This window comes from Scylla paramamosain, chromosome 28 (genome assembly GCF_035594125.1).
Source record: "Scylla paramamosain isolate STU-SP2022 chromosome 28, ASM3559412v1, whole genome shotgun sequence".
NCBI classification, from domain to species: Eukaryota; Metazoa; Arthropoda; class Malacostraca; order Decapoda; family Portunidae; genus Scylla; species Scylla paramamosain.
The window spans coordinates 12,364,751-12,384,750 of NC_087178.1; the positions used below are offsets into that span (position 1 = coordinate 12,364,751).

Here is a 20,000-nt window from a genome sequence, read left to right on the forward strand (position 1 = left end):
CAGGTTGGTTGTTTTTGGAGTTGCCAGGGTCAGTCAGTCAGGGTAAGTCCAGGGAAGTGCTACGCACTCACCTTGCCGAGATCAGAAGGGTGGTGGTGGTGGTGGTCTGTACAGTTGGAGTTGCTCTTTGGAGTTGGTAGGATGAGTCAGATTGGTGGTCAAAGTCAAGCTGGGAGCCTGGGAAGGGTAGGGAGGTGCTGCACACTCACCTCCCGTGCTTCCCAGGTGGGGTGGTGGTCTTTGGGGTTGTCAGGGTCAGTCAGTTGGTATTGTTTTATTTTTATTATTTATTGTTGATTGCCAGACTCAGTCAATTTTATTGAGGGGGGAGTAGGAGTTTTATTGTTTTTGTTTTATTTACTTATTTTTTTCATTTATCTTTTTTTATTACTTTTATTATTTTTTATAACTATATATATTTTATTCTTTTTGGTCTGGCAGTCCGTAGACTTGGGGAGAGAAGGGAAGTGCTGTGCACTCACCTCCCTTGCTCTCCCGAGGTCCGAGGTGGTAAGGAGGTTTTTATTTATCTTTATTTATTTATTTATTTATCTTTATTTATTTATTTATTTTATTTTATTTATTTATTTATTTTTTTTTTTTTTGCGTGGTAGGTTAGGAGACAAGGGAAGTGCTATGCACTCACCTTAATTCTTTTTTTTTTTTTTTTTCTATCTTTTGCCGGAGACAAGGGAAGTGCTATGCACTCACCTTAATTCTTTATTTATTTTTTTTTTTTCTATCTTTTGCCTGGTAGGTTGGAACAGAAGGGAAGTGCTATGCACTCACCTTTATATTTTTTTATTCTGTTAGGTGAAGAGAAGAGAAGTGCTATGCACTTACCTTTATTTATTTATTTTTTTTTTTTTTTATTATTATTTTTTGCCTGGTAGTCCGTAGACTTGCCAGGGTTAGGTAGGGGAGAGAAGGGAAGCGCTGTGCACTCACCTCCCTTGCTCTCCCGGGGGCCGGTAAGGCGGTGCCTTCCTCCCCTGGGGAGGGGTAGGGAGGTGCTGCGCACTCACCTCCCCTCCTCCCCGTGGGCAGTTCCATCACACATGGTGATGGAGGGATGCTCTTTCAAGGTTTTTGTGAGTTCCGAGAGGGGGATTCGAACCTACGCGCCCCTCACTTCCCTCACGCCAAATTCCAAGTGCATCACTCTACCCACTGGGCCACGAGGGCCCTTTTTTTTTTTTTTTTAAAGTTGGTCTATTTCCCCATCTTCCCCATCTTTTTTGTAAAGTTGCTCTATTTAACCACCTTATGCTCACGCCAGTATGTATTAAAGAATTATGATGTCAATTATTTTCATGACGTTATTTATTTATTGTATTTTGTATGGGATATGACCGCTGGCATCCCACACACACTGGGTTCCCAAGACTGTCACTACGCCATGAAACCCCAACGGTAAACAAGATATATTTGAACACATCATTTCCCTTCCTGTGTTCATGCAGCACCAAAAGTTCAATAAGAAAAACTGCTGCTCATTCTAATGTGAACGTTCATCCCACAGTGATAATTAGATAACTGTTGACTTGTGGGAGTATGTCGTGGAGTACAAATAGCAGTAGGTAAGATCAGAGAACTTTACAGAGGCAGGAATTCCTTGGTTATGGAGCAGCCTTCTGGAACCCTCCCCTGTGCTGCACCACCACCACCGACAACAACAACAATAACAACAACACACCATTACACCTGTCCATCCTGCAGCACGAGAATGACTCAGCCCAGAGAACCACGGATTGCTTTATTCGTAATTCACGTCCACTCTCAACATAGACATCAATCAAATTATGTCACTGAAAAAAGTTGGTGAAGCACTCACTTCTTCACACAGGCTTTACTACCTATCAGCAGGATGAAAGCTTCCGACTGGGAGGAAGGGCGGCGTCGGGAAGGATTAAGGGAGAGAGGGTAGGGGGGACCAGCGGAGGCTGGAAGTGTGTTTATGCTTCATAGGTATAAAAAAGAATACTGCATGAAAAAGAAGAAAGACCTGTGCCCCTCCCACCCCTGCTCCCCGCGTGAGGCGAAACGTAGTGAAGTGGTACTGTTGTTGTTGTTGTTATTATTATTATTATTATTATTATTATTATTATTATTATTATTATTATTATATTATTAATTATTATTATTACTATTATTATTATCATTAAAATTATTATTATTACCGTCATCATCGTCATCAGCACCATCATTGTAGTGTAGCTGGTTCGTGTCCTTTTATTTCCGCGTCGTATCTTGTAAGCTGTAAGTTTTAATAGTTCAGTATTTGTAACGATGGAGACCTTGTTTTTTTATTCTTTATGCTCTGCACGGTGTCATTGGCATTTACATCTATATTTTCTAAATAACTAGGAACGACAACAACAAGAGCAACAACAACAACAAGAACAACAAAAAAAAACACTTACAATCACATTAGCAGGAACAATAAAGAGTACAAACATGCAATAAGACCAAACAACAACAACAACAACAACAACAACAACAACAACAACAACAAGCAAAAGCAATCATAAAAGATTATTAAAAAGAAAAAGAAAAAGAAAAAGACAATAAGAATGAAAACAATATAATGACAGGCAGATGCGGGTGAGCACGGGGTCTGGGATATACTGTGTCATGTTAACACCAGTAAAAAAAAAAAATGACAACTGCGACAGCTAACCCTTCCCCACTACCACGCAAATATGCACCACAAACGCCACCACCACCACCAGTACCACCACCACCATCATCACCACAACACCATCACAAAAACGACCATAGCAACAACACAAGACTGGCATAGGTTGACAGCATATAGGGTTGCAAAAAAAATAAGTAAATTATATATAAAGTAAATTATATATATATATATATATATATATATATATATATATATATATATATATATATATATATATATATATATATATATATATATATATATATATATATATATATATATATATATATATATATATATATATATATATATTAAAGAAAATAAAGGAAAGAAAGAAAATGAAAAATAGAAAAAAAAATTAATCTATCAAAAAAGCTTCCATGTTTTAATACAAAAGAAATAAGAGTGAAAAGAAACCAAACTTTAAAAAAAATCTAAATACTCGCAACCTTCCTGGAAAGGTAAGGACTAGAAAAAAAAATCCTGAAAAAAAAAGGGAAAAGAAAAGAAAGAAAAAGACGAAGTGATCTGACGTATCATGTGGAGTTTTGGCGCAATATTACCTCCACTTCACGCAGGAGAGAGAGAGAGAGAGAGAGAGAGAGAGAGAGAGAGAGAGAGAGAGAGAGAGAGAGAGAGAGAGAGAGAGAGAGATTGCTGAATAATGTATGAAAGAACAAGAGAGTAGATAAATAAATATATGTGAGAAGGAAGATATTAATAACAGAGAAATGAAAACAAAATTAAATTGGTTAACTTCCCAGCCACCACTACCACCACCATGTCACCGCCACCAGCTTGAACTGCAGTCAAAGGGAGCGCCATACATATGTTTAATTTTGGCAGGGCGAATACTGGTGAATATATATATTTTTTTTTTTTTTGTGTGTGTATTTTTACCTCACCAGACTAGAAGATTCTCGCGGCTTCCTGACAACGAGGTTTTCCCTATCTGCCAAAATACTAGTTGATTATCGACTTATAGTTCATTTGCTGATATGATCCTCACTCTATATAACTCTGTTTCATCTCCTTTTGAAATATTGCGTTCAAGCATGGTGATCAGCTCGAAGCATGTAAACAAAATCTGAACCCACCGCACCGCTGCCCACGCCTGTGTGTACACTGTACTGTACATGCCGCTCTGTGATGCACAAGAGAGAGCTGTATCCTGGAGGGAAGGAGGAGGGATACCCAATGGGGGGAACCCAATCCCTGATATGTTCGTGGCAGAAACTGGAGAGGGCAGCACCGTCAACGCACAGCTCGAAGCATGTAAACAAAACCCGAGCCCATCACAATGCTGCCCACGCCTGTGTTCGTACATACATGCTGCTCTGTGATGCCTCTCGCCTCTGTTGCTGTGTGGGGCAAGAAAAGCCGTACACTCCCATGGGCTCAGCTGTATTTATTCCTCTGGGATGCCAGACGGTAGGATTTTTTTTTTTTTTTTTTGGGGGGGGGATATTTTGGTCATTAGCAGAAAATACAAGTGTCTTTAAGCAAGCGATTACTGAGCTGATGCTGCCAGCCACAACTATTGCTTGATGAATAAGACACCGTGGTGTGTGTAATATTGCATATGATAGGAATGTCTTACATGGCAAGATATCTAGCATGTTCAAATAATTTCAAGTAAAATGTGGTGTGAAATACGAGTACAGAGCACCAGGTAAATGTCCAATCTTACTGAGGCAGGATGGAAGTACTTTGTGTATATTAATTCGTGTTGTATGTGACTGTGTATGATTGGCATTACATGAATAAGCAAACCTGGGATGTGGGAGCTGGTGTCAATATATGTGTGTACCCCAACATAGCCCATGAGTGGGTAAAACTATTTCTGGGCATCTGTCTGGCTGCAAATTCTTTTCCTTTACTGGTTCTTGAAATATGAATATGAACAAGTTTTCATTATTTCTTTATCTTATAGAAAATATTTTCATTATACTTTCAGAATTTAAGTAAGAATTTACCAATTTAAATATGATTCCAGGTGATTGCTGTGGCTCCAAGTCTTGGGAAAACCATGTGTGGAGCACAAGCAGTCTGTCCACACTGAAAATTTTGAGCTCAAGCATACCTGCAGCACAACACATCTGCTGAACAATGCAGTTCCAATTCCTGCAGATACACGAACTTCAGGCACATACCACACAGCATTTCTGTGACTACAGAAATAACTCTGTATAACTAGTAATGTTTAATTTAGTTGTGGTAAATGTGATTAAATGACATTCATGATGAAGTAGTTTTTAAACAACAGATCCTAAATATTGATTAATAACATTCACAACCTTATTGAAGCCTATATACTGTATGTACTATATTACATTATATGATGAGCTTTCATTTCAGTATATACATATTTGCTAGCAGATACCATTCAGCAATCTCATAATTCCCACTATTATCTAACCCATTTTCTATGAACATAAGAAAATAAGGGAATGTGCAAGAAGCCGTCAGGGCTACACATAGCAGTCCCTGTATGAAACGTGTCTACCTTTTTCCACCTATCATCCCCATCTATAAATCTGTCTAATCTTCTCAAGCTCCCTGTTGACTCTGCACAAACAACCTAATTACAGAGCCTACTCCCGTCATCTACCGTTCTGTTTGAGAACCACTTCCTTCCTCTCTTTTAATCTAACTTGATCAAGCTTGAATTAAAAACAGAGATGGGAAGAAATCATGTGGTTATTTTTCCTCCAAAAAATAAATAAATAAATAAAAATAAATAATAATATGAATATAAATATGAATATCAATATAAATATGAATAAATAGAATATAATAAACCAACTTCTGCCTCCACTACTAACAAATCCTATCTTCTTTCACCATTTGTCCATACACAATCATACATTTCTTTATATACTAATATTTCACAATATTTATAACTTAATTTTGTCCAATCCTTGCTTTCCAGTTACCAAAATGCTTCTTTTTACAGACTGAATTGTGGTAAAGTGGCTTACAGCAGGAAAGGAAACACAATTGGCACATCTGAGTCAAGCATGTTAACTGATGTGATGAGCAATGTGAACAAGTATTTTTTAGATTTGGTGGAAATAATGACTGTATATAAGGTTTATAATTACTGTTAATCACTTACTTGAAGAGGACAGTTGTTGTGGGTATGGGAAAAGTGTAAGATGGCAGAGGTGAGATAGAAAGAGAAAAGCTGTTAACCTATTCTGTTACTAACAGAGGTAATAGCATTACTCAAGAAAATAAATGCATATAATAGTATGCTAATAATGATACAAAGTTATGCTAATATATTCCATATTTCCTTATTTACAGGGACACCATCCACACCACCCAAGACAGTCCAGCAATCTGGAAGGAAGACCAGCACAATACCACAGCAATTGATGCAAAGAGCAGCAGATTTCCTGCCTCCCAGGATGTTGTAATTTTTCAATGGACATCAGTGATATGGTTTGATTAGTGTGACAGTGGAGGACGAGGAGGAAGAGGAGGAGGCAGCTTGCTGTAGCAGTATATTATCACAGTCCTAAAAGGATTACAGTAAGCACTGCATTTCTCATTGAGAAACATTTTGTTAGCAGGAGCAACAAACTCTGGCAGTCTTGTAAAGGAAGTTACTTTAAGGCAATATATCTCATGTAATGAGTATCATTAAAGATTTGTTTAATTTTTACCAGGTTTCTGATTCCATTATTGGAGGCAAGGATACTAGTGAACTTGACAAAAGTTTGAAACTTGGAAACCATGCATTTTTGTTTGTGATTAAAGAACTGAGAAATGGAAATTTTTTAGGTTATTCCTTTTATCTGGGAAAGACTGATATTATGCAGAGTGTGAGAATGATGACATGTTCATTAGGCTTAAGACATTGATACTTAAGTAACTGCACTTTTTTTTTCTTTCTCTGACCAAGAGGGAATACAATGTTCTTCTCTTGGAATCTTGACATGTTTGCCGTCAATGGTAAATGGATCCGTTTCTCAGATGATTCACCAAAGCTTTTGAAGAGACTCAGTAACACTATTTTGAAGGAGAAAAGTAAAGTACATACAGGGTAATGTAATTAAATGATGAACGATTAATTTTCAATGATCATCAGCTTAAAAATATGAGACTTGCTCCTAACTGGTAAATTCAACATGTGTAGGATTTTCAAGTAATGAACAGAATAGACACATTCCATGGTAGGCTTACTGCCACAAGAAGCTGTCCTTATTGCAGTATAGGCATGTATATCAGGTGCATAGATCCTTTTCATTATTGAAATAGTTTAGTTACTCTTCATTTTAATGATGTTTATTGCTAAATCTTGTAAAATTTGCAAGGAATGCAAGAACACCATGGAAACTGTGCCATTCACACACTAACAAGACAGCACTTCAGGTGCTGTGGCACAACTGGTCTTTGTTCAGTTCCCTTACCTTAGTTATTAATTAGATGAACCACACTTCCTTGACAAGATTAAGACTTGGATTACCCACTGACTTCAGTTCCTAACTCTAAATTTGAAGATATAGTGATGGCATCAGACTACTTCTACCTCATAATCTTTTCCAGGTAACTGATTGTGCCTGAAGAAGATTTTTGAGCCTCATGAATGTCAAATGACAAGGATATTTTGTCAGATACCAGCCATCAGTTAGACAGCAGCAGTGAGGCAGATTAGATTTATGATTTTACGTGACCTTTTCATTTCCCAACGAGAAAAAAAGTGTATTTTCTTTACCAATCATAAGTTTGTGTTGCCTTTGCATGTGTTTCAACAACTAACCAAAAGCTTTGAGTATTTTATATCTCTTGGAGTATTTTATATCCTTAAGTAAGAAATGGGAAGAAATAAATATGAAAAGTTGAAAAGTTAATTTGCATACAGCACACAGATATGCCCACAAAATTTCTTTCTAATTGTTTTTGTTTTTCTTTTCACTGTATTCTTGCAAACTATTCTGCTCTTGTCCTACTGTCTCACTGCATGTCCCATGTCCAAGCTCAGGATGCTGTATTTTATCCTGCATATAATGTTTTCTTCACTTTATCATGATGCATTATTCATATATATATATATATATATATATATATATATATATATATATATATATATATATATATATATATATATATATATATATATATATATATATATATATATATATATATATATATATATATATAAGATATCTATCATAATGTACTTTCTCACAATATATGTAATTTTAGATATATCTTACAATGGCATTTGATATCAGTCCTCTTATTTTTCTCATGCAATGCAGCATTTCATCAGGTTTGTGCTCTTTGTTACAGCATATGCAAGAATTACTTAAATTCTGCATGTTTACTTTGTGGTGACATAAATACTTCTCTTCTCTGAAATTTTCTTTGGTTAGCTACATGTTATTAACATTATATCTTTAGCTGCCATATGCCCACTGTATATCCTTACTTTAATGTTGTTGTTGTTGTTGTTGTTGTATGTAGTATTGAGTTGCTATGTCATTTGTTCTGATATGGAAGTCTTTGTGTTCTCTGTTAGGTGGTGTAGCCTTGCTATGTTGACTCTGTTACCTCCTGATGAACATTCAAAGAGTCGATATGGGTAGATATTAAGGAAGGATCACAGTCAGCAGTACTGGGAGTAGTGTACAGTCCACCAAACAGTACAAAGGAAATTAACACCTCACTGTGGCAGGAAATAAATAGAGCAGGAAGGTACAGTCTGGTATGTGTGATAGATTTTAATTTTAGGAATATCAACTAGAGCCTGATGGTGGGTAAGAAGGAAGTAGGGGAATTTCTTAAGGTAACTCAGGGTAATTTTTTAAAACAGGTAGTCATAGAACCCACAAGGGGGAACAATATTATACTAACAGGGAGAAAGCAGTCATGCAGATAGAGGTTGGAAGACAGCTAGGTAACAGTGACCATTGAGAAATTAGATACAAAATAAAATGGGAAGCAATTTTTTGAAGCAAAAACACTATTAAAATACCTGACTTTAGGAGAGAAGTTGACTGGCAACAGATGCAGGGTGAGGTCAGGTCTGGGACTGAGTTGAGAGAGATAAGGCAGGATGAGTGAGGTGGGGTGAGATGTGAGGGTGTAGGACGAGAGGAGGGAAGATGTGTCCAGAGGGGGCAGAGGAGAGAGAGAGGGTGAGATAGATGTATGTTGGAGGGTCAGGTCATGCTGAAATGGGAGAGGTGAGGTCGAGGTGAGTAGATGAGGGAGTAGAGGATGGAAGGGGCCAAAATGAGGGGATTAGGCAAAGGAAATGCAGATGAGTTGTATAAATATTTTGTAGACAAACTTCATATAGGACAGTTAGCAAACATCCCGTATAGAGCGATAAGATCACAGAAAAATTACCCTAAATGGATGACTACTAGGTTCAAACATTATATAGGATGGAAGAGAAGTATATATAAGAGATTAAGGGTAGGTGAAGAGGTTTTAAGGCCACAATATAATGAATTAGTTATAAGTCAGGAGGTTACCAAGGGCAATTATGAATTAAAGGTAGCCAGCCAGGTGAAGATGGACCCCAGGGGATTTTATCAGGTATACAGGACGAAGAACAAGGATACTATAGGTCCATTAGAGGCAGCAGATGGGGTGCTGGTTAGTTCTGGGGAGGAGATTAGTAAAATTCTGAATGAGTATTTTTTAACTGTCTTCACCCAGGAAAACATGCAGGATATGCCAAATTGTGAACAGATGTTTAAAGCAGATGAGAATGAGAAGCTGATAGATATTTTCATAACTAAGGAGATAGTGGAACAGGAGATAGATAAGCTAAAAAGTTCAAGACACCAGGACCAGATGAAATATGTGCCAGAGTACTTAAGGAATACAGAGGTTATTAGTGAGCCATTAGTCTCTGGCTTTAGGAAATCACTTGAGTCAGGTGAGGTACCAGTAATGTGGAGACAGGCTAATGTAGTACCCATCTTTAAGAAAGGAGATAAAACTTTAGCATCTAATTATAGACCTTTCAGTTGTGGGTAAAATATTGGAGTCAATAATAGCGAGGAACATAAAGGAGCATTTAGACAAACATAACTTGATAAATCAGTCACAGCACGGCTTCATGAAGGAGAAGTCTTGCCTGACGAACTTGTTAAGTTTTTACAGTAAAGTGTACAAGGTAGTAGATAATGGTGATAGTTATGACAGCTTATATCTGAACTTTAGTAAAGCTTTTGACAAGGTACCCCATCAGAGGCTCCTAAGAAAGGTTAGGGCACACAGGATAGATGGGAAGGTGTTAGGCTGGATAAGGTCATGGCTAAGCGACAGGTGACAAAGAGTTGTAATAAATGGCTCTAAATCCGAGTGAGGTCATGTAATTAGTGGGATGCCACAGGGATCAGTATTAGGGCCACTGTTGTTTTTAATATATATGAATGACTTGGATAGTGGAATTAGTAGTGATCTTAGTAAATTTGAAGGCAAAGATTGGTAGATTAATTATGTCAGAATCAGATGCCATCTACTTGCAGGCAGATTTAGATAGGATGAATGAATGGATGGACAGATGGCAAATGCAGTTTATCAACAAATACAAAGTACTTAGCATAGTTAGAGGAAACCCACACAGTAGGTACACAATAAACAACGAAACTCTGGTAGGTTCAGGATACGAAAAAGATTTAGGAGTTATAGTTAGCTCTGAATTCCATCTAGGAAAGCAATGCAGAGGCCAGAAACAGGGAAAATAGAATATTTGGATTAATTTTTAGGAGTGTTAAAAGTAGAAAGCCTGAAGTTATTAAATTAAAGTTATATTTGGCGCTGGTCAGACCTCATCTAGACTACGCTGTGCAGTTCTGGTCCCCACATTACAGGAAAGATATAGGTCTATTAGAATCAGTACAGAGAGGAATGACTAAAAGGATACAGGAGATGAAGAGTATTCCTTACAATGCAAGATTAAAGTTGTTAAATTTACATTCTTTTAGAGAGATGTGGGTTAAGAGGGGACCTGATAGAAGTCTTTAAGTGGTATAAGGGTTATAACAAGGGGGATGTAAGCAAAATTCTTAGGATCAGCAACCAGGATAGAACAAGAAAGAACGAGTTCAAGCTTCAAAAATTTTGGTTTAAGAAAGAGATAGGAAGAAATTGGTTCCCAAATAGAGTGGTAAATGAGTGGAAAAGACTCAGTAATCATGTTGTTAGTGCTAAGACATTAGGGAGCTTTAAGAGAAGATTAGACAGGTTTATGGATGGGGATGATAGGTGGAAATAGGTACATTTCATACAGGGACTGCCACGTGTAAGCCTGATCACTTCTTGCAGCTTCCCTTATTTCTTATGTTCTTAATATTGCAATGTCTGTTGGTGTTGCTGTATATTATATATGTATGCTATAGGATAGTGATGACTTTTGTGTGATCTCTTAATGCAACTAACCATGTGTTCTGTATTGTAAGGCATTAGTGTTTGATAAACACCTTGATGTTGCCAAATGTCTGTGCAGGTGTGGGGAAAAAAAAAAGCCTCTTATGAATGCTGCTGTCTTTCATAGTAACACCTTGGTTTTATTTTCTGCCCTGTGTTACACATCTAGTGTGTCTTGTACTGTTTTTCATGCTTTATATGCAGTACATACTTGCTAAAATTTCAGAATACCTGCTGTTATACTACTAATATAAATAAAACATTAATAGTATATCCTCAAGTTATTTATTATTCACCTATTAAAACTACTAAAAATAATTTGAAAATGCACCAAACAGAATATATGCACTACACTTACTCGTACTCTAATGAAACTCTAACACACACACACACACACACACACACGTGCCCACAACCCAGCCGACAGGGAGGGCGCCCCAGCATGGGTGGTGGGGGTGCCTGGCCATAAATACGTGTTTTATCCTTCATGAACTGTGTGGAGCCCCAGCTCATCATCACTATTATCTGTGACTGCACCCTCACTGTGGCCATTCATTCAAACGCAGTCCATCAGGTAAGTGAGCGCAAATAAGCTTCCAGAGAGAGAGAGAGAGAGAGAGAGAGAGAGAGCTAACCGGGCAATCTTAGTTCCCTAATTTTCAGTCATGGTAGTAGTATCGCCATGAAAGCTTCACTGATCATCACAAGTCACTTTCCAAGTTTCCCTCGTGCATATCAACCACCGGAAACTACGATATGGGATATGAAACTTTGTGGCCTGGTCATACAGTACTCAAGACCGCGAGAGGCTGCCGCCATGACAGCCTGACCCTCCCGCCGCATCCCATGATTCCACAGCACAGCACACTGCACACGTCACTGCCTCGTCCTCACCTTGGCCAGGATTGCACTCACCTCTCTGCAGCACGGCTCGGCGATTTCCTGCTCCAGCCGCCTCAAGGAAAGGCGTAGCTGCGAAAGATTGATGGACGCACACATCCACACTACACCGCTCACCAGTATCACATTGAACACTTGCTTCTTGCTTGATCTAGAGGGCGCGAGTTTTCAATGGAGGATCGTGCGGGATTTCAATTCATCCTTTTTTTTGGTTGACCCAAATTCCTGTCCAGATTGACCATGCCGACCTATATTCCTTCATAAACGCTCTTTTATTTAAAGTTTAAATTATATTTTGGATGGAGGAGGCAGTAGACACCTGCCGAAACGATAATTACTCCCAGTGAGGTCTAAAGCACTGTTCAGGGGGTGCTGTGAACTTATCATTAAACTCAGCTGTGACCTCACTGAACGTTTCCCTTTGTGTTTCACAACACAAGGGGGCAGTCACAGCCTGCCCTCTAAAGACAACTCTGTTCCTCCACACAAAACTACAAACACCTAATAACACACACACCCTTCACTCAAAAATGTTAAAATCATCATGGCGACTCCTACACCAGCCTCGGAGTCCCCATCTGGGGAGGGGACCATAAATGTCCCCAGGTCGGACTGCCTTTCTGTCGACGACCCTAAGTGTCTTGACACCCCCCTCAACTTTTTCTTCATTAACTTCTGCAACATTCGCGGTCTAAGATCTAATTTTCAATCTGTAGAACACCACCTCTCCTCTTCTAAACCTCATCTTCTTTTCCTCACTGAAACTCAGGTGTCTGAGGCAACTGACAGTAGCCCCTTTTCTGTTCCCTCCTACTTTCTCTATCCTCATTTTCGATCCAAAGCTGGATGCTGCGTTTATGTGCGCAATGACTTAATCTGCTCTCGTGCCCACGCTCTTGAATCTTCCAAGTTTTCCACCATCTGGCTACGACTACAGAGTCATTCTCATACTAAATTTATCTGTGCTGTATACCTCTCTCCTAACTCCTCTGACTATAAGAAATTCTTTGACTACTTAACTTCCAAAGTGGAGCACATTCTGACCCTCTTCACTTTTGCAGAGATCTTCATTCTTGGAGACTTCAATGTTCACCACCAGCTTTGGCTTTCCTCTCCCTTCACTGACCATCCTGGTGAACTAGCCTACAACTTTGCTATCCTCCATGACCTAGAGCAATTGGTGCAACACCCTACTCGTATTCCTGACCGTCTTGGAGATACGCCCAACATTCTTGACCTTTTCCTGACCTCTAATCCTTCTGCTTATGCTGTCACCCTTTCTTCTCCGTTGGGCTCCTCCGATCACAATCTCATATCTTTATCTTGTCCTATCACTCCAATCTCTCCTCAGGATCCCCCTAAGCGAAGGTGCCTCTGGCGTTTTGCCTCTGCTAGTTGGGGGGACCTGAGGAGGTATTTTGCTGATTTTCCTTGGAATGACTACTGCTTCCATGTCAGAGACCCGTCTTTGTGTGCTGAGCGCATAACAGAGGTGATAGTGTCTGGCATGGAGGCATACATTCCTCACTCTTTTTCTCGTCCTAAACCTTCTAAACCTTGGTTTAACACAGCTTGTTCTCGTGCTATACATGATAGAGAGGTGGCCCACAAAAGGTACTTAAGCCTTCCATCATCAGAATCTCATGCACTTTATATTTCTGCCCGGAACCATGCCAAGTCTGTTCTCCAACTTACCAATAACTCCTTCATTAACAGAAAATGTCAAAACCTTTCAAGATCTAACTCCCCTCGTGATTTCTGACATCTAGCCAAAAATATCTCCAATAACTTTGCTTCTTCTTCTTTCCCTCCTTTATTTCAACCAGATGGCACCACTGCTATCACATCTATTTCTAAAGCTGAACTCTTTGCTCAGACCTTTGCTAAAAACTCTACCTTGGACGATTCTGGGCTTGTTCCTCCCTCTCCTCCACCCTCTGACTACTTCATGCCACATGGGAATTACTGATCCTCGGAGCATCCCCTGTGCGGAGGCGTGTCAGACTTTCTCTCTCTCTCTCTCTCTCTCTCTCTCTCTCTCTCTCTCTCTCTCTCTCTCTGCGGCTCGATCTCTCGCTTGAAATCATAGTTTTAGTCTTGGGTCTCGATAAAATGACTTACATTGAAAGGATGCCAGGACATAATGAGTTTTTTGCTGGTTGTTGGGTAGGTGTGTGCTTTTGTGTGGGGAGATGGAGTGTTAGTGTGTTTTTTTTTTGTTTTTTTTTTGTGTGTGTGTGAATGATCATGAAAAATGTTTCAATTTTCTTTTTTTTTCCTTAGGTTTATTTTGATGTGGAAATATATACATATTTGGTTCATAATGTGTACTTTATTTTATGATTCTAGATTTACACACACACACACACACACACACACACATCTTTGTAGCCTTTGAAAATACGTAGTCATGGTGAGAGAGGTGAGCATTTCTGAATCCGTGGCTCAGTCAGTGTGGCGGGGAATGGCCTCATCACACTGGTCGGCGCCTCGTTCCCGGCAATGTCTACGTTCTAAAGTCAAAGGAATATTTGTCTTGTACCGATATCAGGACCGTGATGACTGACCCTGGTAGCGGGTCAGTCAAAGGTTAAGGTTACCTTTGTGTACACGTGAAGAGCAGACAGCGAATGGATGGTGTTGCAGGGAGACTACTGAAGAAAGAGGCGAGAAATTCAGGATTTGGGAAGACTTAACACAATGGCTCTCTGGTTTCCCTCTAAGACCTTGAATTTTAAAGATAAGTCACAGTGATGCTTAAAAATTATGTAAAAAAAAGTGTGTGATGTGATGTATTGAATTGGATCTCTCTCTCTCTCTCTCTCTCTCTCTCTCTCTCTCTCTCTCTCTCTCTCTCTCTCTCTCTCTCTCTCTCTCTCTCTCTCTCTCTCTCTCTCTCACAGTTTACTCATGTACACTTACAACTACCGACACAACAACACAACTAACATACACACACACACACACACACACACACACACACACATCACCACCACCAGTTCAAGTTCCATAACTCATCAAAAGTGTGTGGTTAACTTTGAGTGTTTCGCCTTCCACGGCTTGGCTTGGCTTGGCGTGCTTGGCTTGGCTTGGCTTGGCTTGTTGCAGTTGGAAATCCACTCTTCAGTCATTCATGCTCATGTTCTCCACGTTCTAGTCATGCAAAATTCAGTCGTACATTTAAACTCATGTCATTCACGCTTCGGTATTTAACATTGCAGTTATAGATAGATAGATAGATAGATAGATAGATAGTCACAATCCTGCCAGTCACATTCCAGTCACATTCAGTCACACCCACGCTCCAGTAGTGGCTCTACTTACTGGTACTGTGACAGGCGGCTTGCCCATCCTGACCCTCTCTAGTCTGACAGCTCTGTCTAGCTTGTCTCTCTGTCTGCTTCTGTCTATTCTCGTCTCCTACACCTCATAATATACACGTGCTGTTAGAGCGACCTTTTGCACCAACAAGGCTTCCGTTGCTATAACATTGATTTTCCAGTACTTCGATCATTCAGTTCATTTTTCTGTAACTTTCAATAAGGTTAATCTTCGAGTAACTATATTTATTTTCTCATGCTTTGATCATACGGTTAATTTTCCTTGACTTTCAACAAGGATCATTTTCGAGTTTATCTTTCCATACTTCGATCATTCAGTTTATTTTCCCTTAACTTTCAATAAGGTTCATTCTCGAGTAGCTTTGGTAATCGCTTCTTCTAATCAGGAACAAAGGGACGGCGGTTCCTATGGTGTGCCGGCTGTCCGTGTTGTCCACGTCACCTACTCCTGGTGAACTCTGCTTCTCTCGTATACTAATTCAGTGATGGCCACCTGGGTACCTCTTCTTGTAATCTTGTGCTAATCTCCGGCCCTGTTAGTCTTGAGATGACTCACCGCATCTTGTTGTTCTCTTCGGTGGTGACGTCACGTCTCGTCTCTTATCTGCCAGGGTGGTGATACCTTCTTGATACCTTCTGTCGTTTTTATCATCTTCTTCCCTCATTTATTCTTTCTACTTCTCGTTTCCCTTTTCATTTCTTCATTTTTGTTTCATTCTTGTCTCTTGTTACATGTTTCATTTCTTGTTTGTTGGATTACAACAACGTCCCTATTCTTCCTCCACGGCCCCTCTCCTTCCTTCACTGCCTCTACTTCCCCTGGTTCTCCTTCCTTCACTGCTCCTCCTTCACCGTCCCTCTTCCCTCACTTACCTTTCTTCCATCATTATTCCTCCTTCCCTTCACTGCCCCTCCTCCTTTCCCTGCCCTGCCCTGCTCATCCATTCCACTGTCCCCTTCCTTCACCACCCTCCAGCCTCCCCCATCCTCGCCACTCTTCAGTTCCCACGCCTTCTTCTGCATCATGTCCGACCCGCCGATCATAGTGGTGGCCGGCGTGCGTCAGAGGAGTTGAAAATGCATGGGACACGCTGCTGTGCTCTGCGTGTAGCTGTGAGGTGAAGTACAGACGGTTGCATTGCCTTGGAGGTGCCACTTGCTCAAATTACGAATGGTTTAATCTTATTTTTTGCAGGCTGTGGAATATTACAGCATCTTATAATAAGACAAATGGTATTAAAGCATGTAATTTACCGATAAGCATTACATGACAACATTATTGCAGTGATTAAAAGTACTCTTGTAAAATGCTACGTGGCATCATTGCTCAGCTGTTTTCAAGGTCGCTCGGACTCGCTCCCCCTTGCTCCCTAGCTTTGATGGTGCCACGTAGCATTTTACAGAAGTATTTTTAATCACCGCAATAATGTTGTCATGTAATGCTTATTGGTAAATTACATGTTTTTAATACCATTTGTCTTGTTATAAGATGCTGCAACATTCCATAGCCTGCAAAAAATAAGATTAAACCACTTGTAATTTGACCAAGTGGCACCTCCGAGGCTGCAACAACACAACCGCGTGTCCGTCATGTCACAGAGCACGCCCGCGAGTCCCGTACATTTTCAACTCCTCTGGCGGGTAAACAAAGCCTTACAATGCATATGCGTATAGAACATGTTCTACTTAGAATTACACGTTCTTTCACATCTTTCAGCATTTGCAGAAACTCGCGTTACAACCTGTATAAGAAATTGCAAGGTGGCGAACAAGCTGTCTCAATATATCTACCACGGGAACAATAAACACCTGTAACCAGTTCACTCAGGGCGTCCAATCCCTTATGCTTTCGGATCCAATACCTTACATTCTTCACTTGTAGAATCCATTACCTTTTAAGCCTCACACACACACACACACACACACACACACACACACACACACCTTTCCTCAAACTCATTCATATTTCACTTTTTTTTTCCTATAATGCATATTAATCTTAGCTGTTCACTAATTAAGCTCCTTATGAATTAATTCGAGCGTTTCATTATAAGTTACAGGAGAGAAGCAAGTGATATTTCTTAATGGTTCGGTTTCATATGGAAGGGAAGGGATAGGAGGTAGAAAAGGGTTATTGTGACAGAGAAGGTAAAAAAAGGGTTATTTTTTTTATTAAAAGTGTTAACTTACCTGTGAAAAGTATGTGTGTGTGTGTGTGTGTGTGTGTGTGTGTGTGTGTGTGTGTGTGTGTGTGTGTGTGTGTGTGTGTGTAATAATATGTTTTCTCTCTCTCTCTCTCTCTCTCTCTCTCTCTCTCTCTCTCTCTCTCTCTCTCTCTCTCTCTCTCTCTCTCTCTCAACGAAAGATAAGAGCGAGAGAAAGCAAAGAGAAAACTGTTGTGAGAGAGAGGAGAGAGAGAGAGAGAGAGAGAGAGAGAGAGAGAGAGAGAGAGAGAGAGAGAGAGAGAGAGAGAGAGAGAGAGAGAGATGGCATCAACCACTAACACAAAATTAAATTCCTGACCAGATTCCTCCTTCTCTCTCTCTCTCTCTCTCTCTCTCTCTCTCTCTCTCTCTCTCTCTCTCTCTCTCTCTCTCTCTCTCTCTCTAATCGTCATGATCCATCCCTGCTGCACCTAATCACAATCTAATGCCCTATTGTTTGATTTGTTTTCCGTAAGTGTTCCCCTCTTTACTCCATTTTTCCCCTTTTTTCCCTCTCTCTCATTTTTTCTTTTGTCTTTATTAGTATTTTTTTTTCCTTTTTTTCCCATTTTCTTGTTTCGCCATTTTTTTTCTCATTCTCCCCCTCATCCCTTTTTTTCATTTTTTTTCTTTCATTTTCTTTTTCCCCTTTCTCCCAATCCTCTGGGTGTGTGTGCTGCTGGCTCGTGATTGGCTGGATAGGGATGGCTTGGTGTGGATTGGTGTGGATGCACTGGATTGGTTTGTGGATGGCTATTATTATTTGCTTGTATTTTGTTTATTTACTTATTATTTTTTTCATTTTATTATTTTTTTCTGTATGTGTGTGAGAGAGAGAGAGAGAGAGAGAGAGAGAGAGAGAGAGAGAGAGAGAGAGAGAGAGAGAGAGAGAGAGAGAGATAGGAAGACCACATAAAACTTCTCTTTCAGTGTTTAAGCTTCATTTTCTTTCACCATAGTGTTTAAAAATATACGACTATGTTGGTTTGCGTATTAATAATGTTCAGATTAATTTGCTTTACTTAGTCTTCATTTATTATTTATTTTGTGTTGGTGTATATAATTTTTTTTCAGTGTTTATTGGTAAGATTATTTTTTATAGTGTGTTTATATTTAGTCACTTTTTGTTGTAGGTTAATTCAAAGTTGAGCATTTTGACTTACATTTGACTCACCATACTCATCAACTTGTCCTGTATTTTTGTGTCATGCATCTAATATACTCTTCCCTTGTACACACACATTGAGCCTCACTACATTCACGCGGGCTGGAAGAAAATTAGGCTTGTCGATTTTTATATATATATATATATATATATATATATATATATATATATATATATATATATATATATATATATATATATATATATATATATATATATATATATATATATATATATATATATATATAGAAAATATCTAAAAAAAATTTTCAGTAGAAAAGAAAAAAATGCTTGAGAAAAGAAAAAACGAATCACGAATATATATATATATATATATATATATATATATATATATATATATATATATATATATATATATATATATATATATATATATATATATATATATATATATATATATATATATATATATATATATATATATATATATATATATATATATATATATATATATATATATATATATATTATACAGAAAATATCTAAAAAATTCTTTCAGTACAAAAGAAAAAATGCTTGAGAAAAGAAAAAAATGAATCACGAATATATATATATATATATATATATATATATATATATATATATATATATATATATATATATATATATATATATATATATATATATATATATATATATATATATATATATATATATATATATATATATATATATATATATATATAAATATATATATAAAATAATTAAGTAAACAATTTTACTCCACGTCAAGTCGACATCAAAACTTGCTCCATTCACTCCGTTCATTGACAAACTGAGACCATGTACCCGACACATTAACAAAAAAAAATAAAAAAATAAAAAATTCTACTCGTACATTTCGCTGCTGAGAGAGAGAGAGAGAGAGAGAGAGAGAGAGAGAGAGAGAGAGAGAGAGAGAGAGAGAGAGAGAGAGAGAGAGAGAATGGTGGCCAGTCTAAGACGAAAGAGAAACCAAGGTAAACAAAACAAAGGGAAAGTGAGAGAAAACAAAAGAAAAATACAAATGGGAAGAAAATCTGCGGTAAAAATGCACCGCAGAAACAAAAATGAATGAGAAAGTGTAATGAAACGATGTGATAATTGTGTGTTTTGTGAGCCAGCAATTGATTATGCTGCACCCCCTCCTCTACCACTACCACTACTACCACTACTACTACTACCACTGCAAGTGTTGGAGCAGGAGGTGACAGAAACGAGGAAGCGCAAACACCTGGAGATATCTGAGCCTGTTTAGGAAGTTACAAATAGAATATGAAGCAAAACTCAGACTTGCTGAGAGAACTTTGAGA

At 38.5% G+C, this 20,000-nt stretch overlaps 1 protein-coding gene across 1 annotated transcript in view; it reads right to left on the reverse strand.

Moving 5' to 3' along the window:
• Positions 1 to 15,328, reverse strand: part of LOC135115155 (uncharacterized) — an 85,436-nt gene extending 70,108 nt beyond the window's left edge. Inside the window, exons 1-2 of the mRNA XM_064031656.1 lie at positions 15,279 to 15,328; positions 11,993 to 12,128 (exon numbers count right to left, since the gene is read on the reverse strand). Coding sequence (XP_063887726.1) covers positions 11,993 to 12,128; positions 15,279 to 15,328 — 186 coding nt within the window. The remainder of the gene's footprint in view (positions 1 to 11,992; positions 12,129 to 15,278) is intronic.
• Positions 15,329 to 20,000: the final 4,672 nt, after the last annotated feature.